At 41.1% G+C, this 16,316-nt stretch overlaps 1 protein-coding gene across 2 annotated transcripts in view; it reads left to right on the top strand.

Annotated features, from left to right (window-relative positions):
- The window catches only part of LSm-4 (Like Sm protein 4), a 17,829-nt gene extending 1,823 nt beyond the window's left edge, over positions 1–16,006 (top strand). For both annotated transcript variants that reach the window (XM_067108669.1, XM_067108670.1), the window contains 5 exons: positions 2,065–2,204; positions 3,046–3,149; positions 14,478–14,587; positions 15,368–15,514; positions 15,639–16,006. In XM_067108669.1, coding sequence (XP_066964770.1) covers positions 2,096–2,204; positions 3,046–3,149; positions 14,478–14,587; positions 15,368–15,514; positions 15,639–15,810 — 642 coding nt within the window. In that variant the 5' untranslated portion in view covers positions 2,065–2,095 and the 3' untranslated portion in view covers positions 15,811–16,006. The remainder of the gene's footprint in view (positions 1–2,064; positions 2,205–3,045; positions 3,150–14,477; positions 14,588–15,367; positions 15,515–15,638) is intronic.
- Positions 16,007–16,316: the final 310 nt, after the last annotated feature.

Genomic DNA, 16,316 nt, shown 5'->3' with positions numbered 1-16,316 from the left:
GACCTGGCTGGGGTATTTTGTCCCCTGACTCCCACAAGTAACACTGGTGTAGACTACACCTCAATGGTAACAGGTCAGAATCCTATCAAAATCGTGCTGCGTTGATAATTTCTTTCGGTACTCCCAACTGGTGCACTCTAAGCAAACAAAGGCAGGCTGGTATTGCTGCTGGTCCCAACACAAGTAAATTTGATATTTCCCACATTGCACTTAGCACAGAGCCCACAAAAACACCCAATAATCCCTCTTGATAGAGGAATGTGTTACATGCACTTATATGCAACTGAGTTCCCTAGAAGCTCAAGTGACTGAACAAGTAAACCAATTAAGTTGATCTCATCACATGATGAAAATGATTAGTAAAAACGTCCATCACAACCTTCCATTTTGGTAAAGGAAATGAGAGAGTGGCTGTGTCTGGGTCACAGCATGGATTTTTGAATCCCACTGATCAGATTCTTTCAGCTTCATTTTTAAAAAACCAGCGGGCTTATCCTGAAGCTAATGTCTATCTAGCATACAACTGGATGATTTAAGTTCCCCATGACTGTGTAGTTGGGCAATTGGGGCGCCACAATATTGCCATGTGAAGAACAGTGGGATGGAGTTCAAGACACCTTCAGACTCGAAAATTACTTTCTGCCATTGAATGGGTGATCAACAAATGGATGGAGATTCACTAGGCATGTGGTTTTTTGGGTAGTTTAGAACATACTCAACAAATTTTATTTTATAGATTTTTTTGGTTTTGAGGCAATGTAAAGGAAATAAAGGGTGACCCAGGTACATTTTTCGAGGGCCTGGTATCAGACCTCATTTGGCCTATCTCTGATATCTTGTTTGATATAATACTTTAATTCTTACTCCAACATCATCATAATTAATTTTTTCCAGTGGGTTATCTTGCGTTTTATTTATTAATTTTTAACATTAGCAAATTGTTGCAAATCTCGTGATTTCGTGTTTTTTCCTCACTCCTATATCCACCAGTTATAGGGGTTCCCAAGGGAAAACCAAAAATTATTGTAATGCACCAGTCAGAGAATTAGAACATCCATAAATTTTATCATACCCAGTCAAAGGAAGTCTAGTTCATGCATAGACTATCAACAGCAACAGTCACCAAAAATATTTTTAAAGCATGAACACATAGCAAGGACAAATACAAGAATGCATCCTAACTTAACCTAACGTAGGCCACAAGATCCCACCTACCAGTGTTTGATACTTCTGGAATTCCCCCCCTCTCACCCATCCTACTCATCACCTAACCTGACTTAGGGTAGCATAAGTCAAAGAGAAACATTTGTTTGCTCACATAGTTTGATTATTCGTAGTCATCTTTATGCCTTTCCTGCATCCTGCCCAGATCCTAAGACTGTGGTTTCCCAATTGTCTTCCACTATTGTTGGACTTGAGGGTGTATGTGTGTGTAATGGGTTAACCCACTATTTATGAAAAATTAATGTCCATTTCATCAAAATCAAATCAAATGCAATCAGAAAAATCCCATCTCACATTTAAAATGTGTCCATAAGAAAATAGAAAATGCTCTTTTTATACATTTCAGGGGTCCTTGCTTCATGTATATTTTGCAGTACTAACCATCTTGTGACATTCAGTAGTCAATTTGGAGTTCATCCCCACGCCTTTCCCCTTAACCACCACATGACTATTCATTTGCTTCCTTTTCAGTCACCATAAGGTTTGTTTTATGTGTGTAAATTTCAGAAATCTCCTTTTTACTCCACTCATCCATCTTTTAAGCATTGCTACAGACTCTGATTCTGATGTGAACACAGTCCCCTGCATATAGGAACTCCCAGCAGCCTCCCTTTCTGCACTTCTCTTGTAGTATGATAGACAGCAAAGACTCAAATTCTTTTCAGACACTGCCACTGTCTTAGCTGTAGGTATTAGTGTTATTGTACAGTAACATCACTATGTCATGAATCTTTCCATTAATCACTGTTTTTGTGATGCTTATGTAATTACATGCTTTAGTAGTGAGTCAAGAAGCAGTGTCTGTAGTTTATAAAAAATTTTTCTTTTTTTTTTTTACAGTTCAAACTTCATAGTATAATCCAGTGGGAAGATGCAGCAAGAGCCCATCCTCTTTCCCGGTCGGGTACCTACTGAAGTTAAGACAATGATAAAGTCATCCAAGTCCATGGAAAAGTCTGTGTTTCGGAAAATGATTAAATGTAAGTAAAGGACCTACAGTATAGTGGTACGGTTATTAATGTAATACTAGTAACTGATTCCATATCTGACAGTGTAAAGTCTTTTGTGGTTTCTTGCTTAATAGCTTTTGATTTGTAATTCTCTACATTATTAGCCTTATAAAGTAGTTTTTCTAGGCTCCCAGGGCTCTCTCAGAGGATTTGTTCTTATACAGTATGAGAAGTCAAAATTGGAGCAAGGTAAAGTTAAAGAAGTTAGATAGATAGGTCAGCAGAGACAAGACAGGAGAGCTGAGCAAAAGTATCAGGCAGAAAATAACAGATAGAGGCTAAAGGAAATATTCTAAGAATTTCAGGTAATATCAGTATTACTTTACACATGTCCCACAGCCCTATAAGGACTTTTAATGAGTAATAATGTCATTACTAGTAGGTATTTTCATAATTTAGCTCACCATGCTATTATTATTGATGTTTCATCCCTGTGGAAATTGCTTTGGATTTACTTTATATTATTATGTACTGTTTACATGATTACCCCTAAGATTTTATGTTGAATATAGGTTGGTATCTATGGAACAAAGTATTTGTGTATTATTTTTGTAGTAGAATTTATGTGTTTAGTACCAGCTGGTATTACAATACAGTAAAATTTTAGGACTGGATGTATAAAATCATGTAGGGTCAAGTCATGATATCTGGGAGTTAGATGGGGACGAATAAACTGCATTGGGACTGTACACTTTGTAATACTCAGCTTTTAATTTCTAAGTTACTCAGCTAGGATTTTCATTATTTTTATGAAAGCATAAAATCAGCCCCTTGAAATTGTTGACAGCCCTCATGTTTTTCATTTTTTCAGTGGCTCTTGGATACTTGCAGGGAAGTCTTACTTCTGAAGAATGTGAAACTGCTGTGCAAAACATATGTCAAGCTTCACAAGCTGACACAGAGGAAACAGTTTTGGTAAAGTATAGAAACTTTTCTGTTTTGGAAACATTCATCATCATGTTTAAAATCAGCTTTTCTCTTTAAACGATTAGAAGTGAAATGAGTTCACTTTACACTCTTCTGCCCTCTTTCAGCTTGGTCCTTGGTTCTTCCAATAGTTCTTCCTCCTCTACTTCCATGTCTACCAGATGTTCCTCATTCCTTCTCATAACATGTCCAAGCCATCTCAATTTCTGGTAACAAATCTTTTTTTCCAACCTCTGTACACCACATTTCCCCACCAACATACTCTAGCCATGAATCCCAATAGTCTTTGGTCACACCTTTTCAAAGTCTCTTCCATTTTCCTTGTCAGTACCCATGTTTCTGCTGCATAGAGCAGTATAGCCTTATGTACCTACCATAAGATTTTGCTTCAACTGCAAATAAGACATTTGCATTTATGTGAAGGCTAGCTGTCTCTCTCCATTTCAGTTATGCTGCAGATACCCTTTCTTACTGCTCTTTCAGGCCAGTGTCCTAAGGTAACAATAATGCTATACTTCTGTAAAGACTTGCATATCTGAGACAACAGGCAGCTGAAGTTCCCTTTCTTCTCCAGTTACTCTTGTACTACTTTTAGGCATGAGAAATCTCTTACTCCTTGTATATAAAGTATTTTCTGGATCGGGGTCCCGTGTCAGCACTAATTTCTAGGTAATTCCGTTGCTAGATACCAGAGAAAGCTAAATGAAATGCTGAGTTACTACCCCAGAGCGAAGCCCACTAGATGGAGTCGTATGGAAAAGGGTGAACTAATAAAACACGGAACTCATCCTATAAGATTCCCAATGTCAAAAAGTCCCAACGAGGTGCGATACAAGCCCATGCACTACTCAAGGACTGTATACAAGGCAACACTAGCCGATTCCATTTTAGCACGTTGCGTTTTCGCTCACACGACGTTGTGATCCTTATTTTGTGCTCTATTTTGGTTTTATGGCATCTCGCAAGGTTCTTCTTCAATTACTTGAGTACCAGTGTTTTGTTGTTTTTTAGGCGATTGAGGCTTCTTATTTTCCTTTAGTTTAATAATTAATTTATAACGCCCGTCTCGTCTCCTTCACGTCATCTCTTGACCTCTCTTGGTCTTGGATCGGCATTTTTGTTTTTGTGTTTTTATTTGTATCCCTTTTTATTTGGGATGTTTTACCAGTAATGATCCCTAACTTTAGTGGGTTTGATTAATTTTTGTTTGTTCTGTACCCATTTTCTACGAAGTGCTGTTTAGCGTTTAGGCTACTTAGCTACCCCGCCCATTCGCTTTTATCATGGCTTCATTACGCAGAGTGATTTTTATTTGAAGTGATGTTTAGCGTTTAGGCTACGCAGCTACCCACTTGGGCCCATTCGCCTTTTATCATGGCTTCATTACGGGAGTGATGTTTAGCGTTGGAGGTTACTGAGCTACCCCTCGGCCCATTCGGCTTTTTATCGTGGCTTCATTACGAGAAATGTTGTTGAGCGCCAGGCTGAAACTCCCCTGAGCCCATTCGCTTATTATCATGGCCTTATTATGCTTTATTTTGTCACTCCCTCTTTAGCCTTTTGGGATCTTATTTTCATTAGTACTGTTATGGTTTTACTTTGTTTTCATGATTTTGTTTATTTTGTGAATTTTGTGTTCCCCTTCTGGTCAAGTGCTGTCTTGTTGTTTTTGAGCTCATTCTGGTTCCCCACCAGGCCTATTAACTTCTTATTTTGGCTTTTATTTGTCTTGTTTTGAATCACTTCTCCTAAATTAATGTGGGAACATGATTTCATTGTTACATTTAATTTTGACCTTGTGCTTGGATGCTTTTGAATTTTGTTAATTTTGGGATACTTTCTTTTAACTGGAGATCGGTCATGTCCCTTCACGTCCATATTTGTGTTGGGCCTGCCTATCCTCTACATGTACCCTTATAGACAATTTTTGTTTTATTATGATTTTTTTTTTTGAGTTATTGGTTAGCCTTTATTCCTCTCCTAGGCTTCCTTCCTTTACATCACCTCAGTTAGGTTAGCCTAGGGGTTGGCTGTAATTTTTTCCCTTCGGGAAAAAATTGTTAAGGAGGGACGATCTCGATCTGTACGTATGAGTTTCATGTCGGTGATCTCGTTCTGTACATGTGTGTTTTATGTCTGGTGCTTCCCTTTGTTTGGTTTTGACTTGGATATATTGCCTACGTCCACCCTCTCCTGTTTCGGCTTTTCACTTAGGCTAATGTTCCTAATAAGTTAAGCTGGAATAGCGAGGGCTTACCTGCGAGCCTATCTTAGTTCAATCCTTCTTTGGGTTGTTACAATGGTGACCGGGAGTGCTCTCCCCACTCCTGTTCACATTTCTTTTACCGACTATATATATGTTATTTTGTGGTTTCGAGAGTCCCCTTCTCTCCCTTTATCCTTTGCTCTCTCTCCCTTGGTTTGTTTTCAAAGTTTGTTAACTTTCCAAGGCTTGAGAGCAATTATCCTTATTTTATGTCGTAGCCTAAATCCTCCCCTCTGCATTGATTGGATTGTCCTTCGGTGTGTCTGAGTTGGCACTCCACCTGACCTGGAGGTGACCAGGAGTGCTCTCCCACTCCTGTTCACACTCCTTTATCTTTCTTTGCTCTCCTGGCCGTAGAGGTTTTTGCCCTTCCTCTCTTTTTCTCTCGCTCTTGTCGTGCAACACAGCTTACATAGCGAGGGATCTATGAGAATCTTCTGGGCGCCCGGGAGTGCTGTCCCACCCCTGGTCGCTGCTTTGGGTTATCAACCTCCTGGCCTATCCTTCCCCTTCCTTTACGCCGACTATTTCCTCGTGGTGCTTCCTACATGTTCTGACCTCACTGTTGGGATCTCATACAGCCAGTTAGCGTTCTCCACCTAACTGTCTTCTGCTTTATTTACTTTCGGCGTCTCCTTTTTTGCTACTACCTGTTCGGTGTTTCGTTATCTTGTTGGGCTCTCCTTGCTTACTGCTACGGCGGTTTTTAGTGTTTAGCGGTCGGCGCGTTATTCCCCACCGCTATCACTTCGATTCAGGATATCCTCCTCCGGGGTTTTTCCTCTCCTGGCTCGGAGTGCGCCCACTTCCGAACAGTTCATAACCTTTCCCACATTTTGTTCAGACATAATCGCTTCGGAATGTTCCGCTGACTCTGTTTTTATGTCTATGAGTTTTGTCCTGTTAGCCCGGTTTTCTCTCCGGTTTTTTCCGGGGTTTTCCTGGTCTGACTAGGCTATAGCTGCTACGGTTTGCTGCCGGCATCCGCTCCAGCATGCCCCTTTTCTCATATTTTCGGCTGGTTTTGTCAAGTGCAGGAATGCTCCGCCATCCTACAACAAACCAGCGTCACGGAGTCTATAGCTCCCATTCCGGTCGCAGTCTGTTTTGGATTTATAGTTTGGCACGAAGGTTATGAAGTACGCCATGCTCTCCTCGAGCAGGCTTCTTGATGAACCTGGTAGGTTTTATATATACCTGTCGGTTTCGTCTCCGCCAAACTCCGCCTCATGTGACTTATTCTGACTCGAAGGTTGTTAAATGCGCTATGCTCTCCGAGCAGGCTGCTTGATGAATCCGTAGGTTTTATCGCCAAACGCCGCCTCCTTTGGCTTATTATTAGTCGTTTGGCACCGGCAGGTGGCGTTGTACGCTATGCTCTCCCAGCAGGCTACCTGATGAATCCGTAGAGGTTTCATATACACCTGTTGGTTTTACCTCCGTCAAGCTCCACCTTTATGTGGCTTATTAATAGTCGCTCTTTCAAACTCCGCCTCCGGCGGGATTCTTGTTAATTCGGTAGGTTTCATATAAACCTATCGGTTCTCCGCCTCTTGTGGCTTATTAATAGTTAATCTTTCGGGTTTGGGCTCTCTCCGGCGAGATTCTCGATGGTTCGGCAGGTTTCATATACGCCTATCGATTTCCTCCGCCAAACTCCGCTTCGGGCGAGATTCTCTGGTAAATTGGTAGGTTTCATATACACCTATCGGTTTTTCCTTCGCCAAACTCCGCTCTTATATAACTTATTGATAGTTGTTCCTCCGTGTCTGGGGTCCTAATTTTTCCCCTCCTGAGGCCGCCGCAAAGTCTCGTGAACTCTTCGCCTGCTAATTGTTTACGGAGAGTTTTCTGAAGACGCTATGCCTTCTGTCTCGTTCTCGGACCTGTGAACATCGTCCCCGAGCGATAAGTAGGTGCGGGAATAATTGAGACAAACCTTTTTCCGCTTAGCTCGGAATTAGGTGAGGCAAACTTTTCCTTTAGGGATTCGTTACCTTCTCATCCCTTTTCGACGGTTCCTGGTCTACCGTCCCTAAGGTGAAGTAAGTAAAATAAAAAAGACCACCCTTTTTAACCAAGAAGACCCCTCCGGGGCCCCCTCAAGGACGCCTCGATCTCTAATCCGTGCCATCTGAGGTTTGGCCTCGTCTTCTGAAAGGGACACGCCCAAGCAAAGCAAGGCGGTTACCCCTCCTTCCTTTGTTGGAAAAACTCTTTTACGGGTCTCTTATAAGGAGCTCGTTATGAGGGCCATTGTCAACCTTTAAACTAACTATCTACGTCATGGTCCATGCCTTCCCTTTCCCAGGAGCTTAAATCCCAAGAGATCAATCTCAAGACTCATTGTCAATGGATCACCTGTTAAGTCCTGCTCCGTTCGAATTCTATCGTTCCGGACATCTCCACCTCTTTCCCCTCCAGTCTGGGGGAATCTTGGTGCCTTCCCTTTATGCTTCCCAGCATGAAGGCACCCTCCTGTCGGGGGTGTGGGCACACGGAGGTTGGTGGAAGGGCATTTCTTCCCTTCCGGTCTGGTATCCTCTTATCCGGGTTTTACCAGACTGTCAGAACGAGCATGGCATCTGTCTGGCAGGATCCATAAGTGAGCCCTCAGCTAGGCTGGACACATCGCCTCCTGAGGACTCTAACGGAGTGGCAGGCGGAAAATTCCAAGTTCACGCCAGCTGTGGGGTCTTACCGTGTTTCCTTTGGGAGCCCTGTTTACCCCTTGTGCCTGAATGTAGCCCTCTTATCAACAGGCTTGTTTTGAAAATGTATCGCTGAGGCATTTCCGGGAGACAGATATCACAGATACATTCACAGTGAATCTTCTAACCCCGACTACGCTTTCTAATTTATTCAGCGCACAGCCCCTAAGCTTCCGGAGTCAATTTTCGAAGCTGAAACAGGGTGTAAGTCAGGCTTGCCCGCTTCCGCCTTGAGCTGAAGAATCTTATGAACAGTTTCACCTGGAGAATTAATCTTTCCCAGGTGGGCGTTGTTACGGCCCGCCTTGGGCTACTATTGTTACCCAGAGCCTCCCGTTCTCATGGGTGTCTACCCTACGAGCAGAAACGGGTCTGATCTTGCCGGACCTGTCCCAAGTCCGGCAAGAAGTTCATGTAGTTCAAGAGCCCCCCTGCTCAGGCGGTGTGCAGGCGCTTCAGGTCTCTGCCCCTAGACAGCCGTCAGCTCTCACTCCCAGCCTCCACCTCGATGTGTGCGGGTTCAGCCAACACATCAGCCCCTTGTAACGCCCCCGTGTGTCTCTGCCTCCCCCACGTGCCCGCCGGAGTTTTCTTTGCTTCATACCAAAACCTAAGGAAAGAATTTTCACTAGACATTTGGCCAGAGGCTCTGACCCTCAGGGTTATCATAGGAGCAGGGATGCATCCTACTCCTCTCCGAGAATTTGGGAAGGCATTCGCTTCACGGGAGGCACCAAGCCTCCTCCTGTAGTATTTCTCATATGGGTGGGAGGCTGTACCATTTTCGGGCCACTGAACTTCAGTTCCTGGGCCCAGGGTATAGTTATCAGGCCCGGGGAGCTGGACTGTTGTTCCCCAATCAGGTTCAGTCAACCTCCGCCAGAGTTCTGGGGGTCTTTGCGAATGGCCTGTCAGGCTTTTTTTCAGTCTGCCAAGGAAGTTCCTTCCACTGGAAAATTTTTTCCCGGCGTGTCCCGTTTGTTTTCCTTATTCTTGCGGCAAGTCTCGATTGCATACAGTCTTGTGGGTTCGGATCCTACTGCGCTAGTGGAGCCGTAACCACCTCTATAGACCTTTCCGATGCTTCCTTTCACATCTTGGTTGCAGAAAGGTCCTATCCCTTCTGGGATTCAGACTCGGGGAGCAGGCGTACCCCTTCAGGTTCATGCCCTCCTCACACGGCCCAGAGTCTTTGCCAGTTTGAACAATACCGTAGTTCAACAGCTCCGGTATTAGGAGGCTATGCTAGCTGCATATCTAGTTGCCTGGAGTCATTTGGGCACCCAGCGTGGGAATTGCCTGAGGGCGCCGGTCATTATAATCGGTTTCTAGAGTCTTTGGGCTTAAAGTAACTAGGAAGGAATCCCACCTGATTCAGGAGGGTAACCTTCCGTAGTTATGAATCCAGTGAAGTGGAAAGAGATAACAAGGGCATCTTATCATTTCATCATCTCAAGCATACCTCTCCCTGTGCCCAAGAAAAGGTACTGGGTTTTTCTCAGTTTGCTTTAGTGACGGTTCTCCTTCTGAAGTCAAAGCTGGAGTTTATGACCGGGTATGGTGGAGTCAGGACGTGTCTCCTTGATTCTCCTGCTTGAATAGTGGCCTCCGGCCTCGCACAACTGTCAAGTGCTTACCGGTCAGTTCCTTCCAGCTTTCCCCTCCGGCCTCAGTATTCCACACCGTCCTCTCTGGGCGGTGAGGTGGATATTTTTTGGCCCAATGAAGTACATGGTACTTAGTCGGTCACGTTCCGGCAGTTCCATATCAACGCTTTGGAGGGCGGTGACAGTCTTCCCTGTTCTTGGAAACTTCTTCCCCAAGAGGGTTTCCTTTTAGGCTGGTTCTGAACAAACAGCAATAGTGCGCTCGTAAACAAGTGGTTTTGGACTCGAATTGTTTGTTCAGGTTATGGTTCATTCTTCTCCATAACCAACAGACGCAGGTGCTTCTGTCTACCACCCTTCTCGTAGGGGGTCCAAAAGGTCACTGCTTTTCCCTATCCAGGGCCTCCCCTGGTGTCGGAATAGTCCTTAGGCGGAGCGTCATTCAGGTAGTCTTGTGACCTTTCCTGGGCCTGGAAGTAGGTCAGTTTGCAACCCAATTCAGCCACAACCATCAAGCTGTCCCGTCCTGGTATAAACTCAGCCCGGGCCAGCCCACCAAACTCTGATGTCCTGGCTTTGTGGTCTTTGTGAATCTTACAGTTTAGAGGAAACTGATATTGGTCCTGTTATTTCTGTTTTCCTGAAATCAGTTAAAGGATCCTACTCTACTGCAGTATGGTTCTGCAGTTAAGTAACTAGCACTCTTCACATAGTTTTCGGTTACAGTACTGATCACGCCGCATTGGCCCGGAGCAAAGTGTTTTGTTGGAACCAGACTCACAGGCCCTTAACTTTCATCCCTAAGGTCTGTGTTAGGTCCAAGAACAGTACTCCGTCCACATTCGGTTTCCTGGTCTTTGAGTAATGTATCGAGTTAGCTTGCAACCAACAATCATCTTGTTCTTATCTTTCCTTGTTAAGGAAGTCCCAAAAATTTTTAATCAGCTTAGCTTCTAGTGTTAGTTTTCCTGTACTGTCTGCTCCTGTCTGGAACCAATCAGTTTGGTTTGTCTGGTGGAACCAATCAGTTTGGTTTCCCCTCTTCAGGGTAGTGTTGTGAATTCCTCACCCTAACTTTCTATCTACAATTGAAGGTCCTCATTTTCGGTGGTCACCTTGGAAAGTACTCCCCCTTTTACAAAGGTCTGTTTCTGTGTCCAGTTTTCTTCTTGCAGGCTTTTTAGACAGGACCTCTCCTAATTTTGTCAGGTCCTCCCTTTAAAAAGGGGGCACTGTCATTGGGTCTGCTATTAGGCAGGAAGTATTTTCTTAATACAAGCCTATTCAGGTGCTGTTCTAAGCTCATGATCTTGACGGTGACCACTTACATTATTTTCATTACATGAACTTAGAGGACCTTACTTATGTTCAGGTAGAATTCTCCTAGTTTTCAACGTTTCTATTTAAGTCTTTAATAGCATAAGAATGATGTTTATTTCTCTGTTACTATTTCATCGGTGACATTGGACTCGATCCAGAAAAAGGATTTTGACAAAGGAAAATCTATTTCTGGAGAGCCCGTGTCACCCGTGACCCACCCCTGTTTTTTCATTCTCTCCCTCCCTTGATAAACTTCATTCTAGTGAGGTGGGGTGCTAACATGGAATGCGAGCTGAGTGTTGCCTTGTATACAGTCCGCGAGTAGTGCATGGGCTTGTATCGGCACTCTCTCATGGGACTTTGACATTGGGAATCTCTATAGGATAAGGTTCCGTGTTTTTGTAGTTCACCCTTTTCCATACACGACTCCATCTAGTGGAGCTCGCTCTGGGGGTAGTAACTCCAGCATTTCATTTAGCTTTCTGGTATCTAGCAAACGGAATTACCTGAAATTAGTGCTGAATGGACTATTTCACCGGGTGACACGGGCCCCTCTCCAGAAATAGATTTTTCCTTTGTCAAAATCCTTTTTGTAATACAGAGCACCTCATGTGACACCACATCTACTACACTTGTTACATAGTACAGAGTTCATCCCATTTTTTCCACAACAGCCACATGGCCATGTTCCTGATTGTACTTTTCTATACAGGCAGTCCCTGCTTATCGGCCATCCAGTTTCACAGCTAGCAACGATGATAACTGGATTTTTGGCGCCGATCCCCAGTTATCGGCACCGGTATCTGCTGTTATCACTGATTTCCCGTTATCAGCAATTTTCGGTTATTGTCACGCTGTTTGGAACGGAACCCCCGCCGATAACCGGGGACTGCCTGTATTTCCTTTCCACTCACTACAAGCTTTGTTTTGCTTTTGATTTGCAGTCCTCTCCTGTCCATCTTACTCTCTTACCTTTTATACATTTTTGCCACTTCCTCATCCCATGTTGGAGGGTGTGCCATCAGTGCACCTTACTTGGTGCACTGTACGGATTACTGAAGACTGTTTGCAACCTTCTTTCACCCCCTAGCTGCATCCAAGCTTTAGTCTTTTACTTTACTGCCATTCCTGCTTCCTTTCTTCAGTCTTTCTAACTATTACTCTTTAGTGAAAGTGTAGACTTTTCCCCCAGTTCCACTTTAGATCCGTTTTTAATCTCCTTTGATTTCTGGATCTCTTTATCTTGCTGTCCAATCACTCCAACTCCTTCGATGTCTTAGCTCTGAATGGCTGAAGATGCTCCAGTGCTTGGCTTGACAGCCTAAATTCCATAAAAATCATATCACATCTTTCACAAAACCTGCTGTTAACACTATTTTATATGCATAAAGCAGCTCTCAGGCCCCCTTTTCTGGATTCTTTTGTAGCTTCTTCCATTACTGTGATAAACAGCAGTTCAATGTTTATCCTTGATGGACACCAACATTTATCTAAAATTCCTGTGGTACATCTTCAACTGACTTCACTCTGTATTTGGTGTATGGTCGAGTTACATCCTTAGCTTAATTACCACTGCCAGAATTCTTATTTTCCCATGTCAATACCAACAGATTTTGTGCAAGTTCCTTTACACATTACCTCTACCTCCTGAACACAAGTAATGTCTATGTTTCTTCTTGTCAGTATTTCCATCATTTCCCAGCTTTTTTCACCATTTTTCCCACATTTTTAAGGAGCTTGAAAATGTCATTAGACAAGAATATGATTTTATAATTTTTATTGTAAGTTATGTCATATGAAAAAAGATGAAACTAATTCTGAAGGTGTCTTGTTAATGACAATTTATATGAATATTTATATAAAATACAGAGTAGATTCATGATTTTACATGAAGATGAAGTAAACATCATTATAGATATACAGTGTTGTATGTATAAATTATCAAGTTTTTAAAAAACAAGTTATTTCTTCAGTACAAACCCATCATTCACAGAAACCTAATTCATGGTTTCAGTAAACACTAAATATATCAAAGACCTTAAATGGCTTTGACCCAGGACGAGAAGGGGTGAAGAACACTTGGTCAAAGAAGCAATGGATACAGAAAAAGTAGGCTGAAGACCTGTAGGAAGGCCCAGTGAATCACAGAAAAAGGGGATAGCCAAAGACCTAGACCTAATAGACATTGAGGCAGGAAAAGCACAGCATTGTAGAGAGTTCGAGTGAAATTATTTCACCTCTTACCCCATGAAGGAAAAAGTAAATATGCTTATGATATTGCATGCAGTTGGGAGATTAAAAGTACAGTACATATAGTGTTTTATCTTGTGACAAAGCATGGCTTTTCAGTTTCTCTCATAAAAATTTACTGTATCATATGCACTATTGGGAAATAACCAAGGAAGAATAGTGTTCATGTCTTACGATTATCCATAGGCTAGTAGGCCAAAGGTTAGCTTATTATAAAACTTGACAAAGATCCTGTCAGACCTCCTCAGTCCCCCTCCCCCCACTCTTTTTGTTTGTTTTTTCTTGGTCTTTATGGGTTTATTTTACTTCTCAGTGGTAGCATTTTCATTGCTATGAGGCTTTTGGAAAGCATTGCACTGTTGAGGTTGGGTATTTTTCTTGCTAAAATAATTTTAATGCATTGGATCAAGTGCTAATGCATTTATGCTTTAAATTTATTGTATAAATTGGAACATAATAGCTGATATGCAGAAATGATATACATAGTTATGTACTTGTAATATGTTACAAATATCTGAAATAAAAATTTTATACCTGGCAGCTTCCAAGAGCCTGTTCAGCTACCTACAGTACTTCTAAACAGAATTCCTCCATTAAATATGCATGTTATTGTGAATTGCAGTAGTCCAATTATTAACAACAGATTGCATTATAATACTATATTTGTCAGATTAGACAATTCTCATTTGCTGAGAAAAGTTATTTTTAGCAGAAACAAAACTGAACAAAAATATTCATCACCTATAGTAATAAGAAAACATTTATGCATAACAATTCCCTTTTAAACTTTTTATTTTTAGTAAAATGTAACTACTTGTTGTCACTATGCATCTTTGTTTAAAGGCTGCATATAGGTTGCACATCACTGTAGGTTTACAAGGTAGAGCTCTTTCCTGAATTTCTCAATAAAGTAGCAAAATATATATATACTGTACCCTGCTACTCGTAGCTTACTGTCTGAGAGATTGTGCAAAGGGGACTTTCTAAATAGCAGTCTTTAAAAACAAAAAAGATTGAATCATGATAAAAAGCATTAATCCTAATCTTAAGTCAGCTAGGGTGAGAAACGACCCTGAATTTCACAAGCAGTACCCTCCTAAAGGGTTTAATACATGTAAAACTACATCTCCAAAAATATTATTATTTTACAAATGATTTTCAGAATGTGTGCATACAGTATGCGGGAATTTTAACATTGCTGCGTTCGGCTCTCAGAGTGAATACTGTAACAACACGTCAAGAAAACTTGTCAGCAGATCTTTCTAATTTGGGGTAAGGTTGTGTTGTCACGTTTCAAGAAAAGTTAATATTGTGTATTGAAATTAGTTTTTTGCTGGCCCTTCTCATCACAAAATATTTTACTTATCAATTTATCAATTACTGTTACTTTTGGTTTTTTTCATTTTAAGAGCCTGTACTCTATGCAAGAGAAATATAGGCAGTGAGAAGGAAAATAATGGGAATTTTGAGTACTGTAGTTAATAGCATAAGTTAATAACTCATATGATGAAAAAAAAATGTAGGGATGCTGAAAATGTATTTTGAGTTGACAAAAAGTTAATGGGAATGTACCTTGTAACATATACCTACCCTTCACTTTTCATATACATAAGTTCCAGATTAGGTATGTTTCAAGTGAAACTTGTTTTAGAGGAATGGAAATACTATGAAAACATTCAAAGCCAAAACTAGTTATTTTGTGTCTTCCTCAGAAAGTACGTACTTGTTACTGAAGTAACATTATTGTAGTTATGTACAATACTGATCTTGAATCACACATTTTCTGTTGTGAGCAAAAGGCTAAACACCGTTTTATATCTATCATCTTAAGACTGTTGTATTTAGTTTTCAGTTAATGACTTCAACTAAAGTCATACTGATAGCAAGATAATGCTCACTTTTTCAGCTATTACAATAAATCTTTACTTTGCGTGTTGTCACTTATCCTGTACTAAATTCATAAATTACATGAATACTTTATAACCTTATGATAAGAAAGCAAGCTGTTGGTCACTGATTTAAAAAAAAAATATGAACTGATTAAATTTCCAGGTTACCTGAGGATTTTGCAAGTGATATCTGCAAAGTTGTGTTTGGACCAGCAAGACCTGACATCGATAGACAGCTACGCAGCACAGCGCCTTCATTGCCAGTTCTTACAAATATGAACTGGCGGGTAGAAGTAACTATCTCAACCAGGTTAGTCTTATTTTTTTCTCAACTCTAACAATGAAGTTTATTTAGTACAGTAATTTCTTTCATTCTGCAAAGAGGAAACTATTTATTGACTTACTTTAAGTAAGGAAACTATTGTTCCTTCCAGTTGGTTGTCACGTGTCTTGGAGCCAGTTGTGATGTTGCGACTGGAGCTCAACAATGGGTCATCTTTTACGTTTCAAGTTCCAGTAGCAAAATTCCATCACCTTCGTTATACTGTTGCAAACCTATTACACCAGATGGAAGATCTTCAGACATCTTCTATATGTAAGAAATAATCATATGATTTGTAATGAACTAAGAAATTAGTTCCAAAATTTACAGTTCATGAAGCTGTCACTTTGATTCTGTTACTTCATTTTCCGACCTTGAAACACTTAATATGTTTTTATTATCATATATCCGAAGTCTTGTAAATAATTCTAAGTATATTATCATTGATTTTGACTTTTTTAATAAAATACATTAAGCTCATTCAGTATTCTCATTTGAAGGTAACCCACAATGGATAATCAACTTCTGAAAGTAATGTATAAATGACATTGATTGTTGTGAACATCATTAATGTGGGAACATCTTTTATTTTCAGATAACTTAACAAATTAACAGATACTTGTACCATTATGTACTGCTCTCTTCAAATTCCATTTCAGCGCGAAGTATTAATTTTTGGGCATGCTTTACTGACTATGTGAATATTAAATGTAAACATTATGAATATTAATGTGGCTGCAAACTTATACTAGCAGCAGTGGTCCCAGAATATTTTAAGCTATTCTCCAAT

Source organism: Macrobrachium rosenbergii, chromosome 9 (assembly GCF_040412425.1).
Source record: "Macrobrachium rosenbergii isolate ZJJX-2024 chromosome 9, ASM4041242v1, whole genome shotgun sequence".
Lineage (NCBI taxonomy): Eukaryota > Metazoa > Arthropoda > Malacostraca > Decapoda > Palaemonidae > Macrobrachium > Macrobrachium rosenbergii.
The sequence above is the reverse complement of the archived record's forward strand: the minus strand, read 5'-3'. Positions and strand labels throughout refer to the sequence as shown.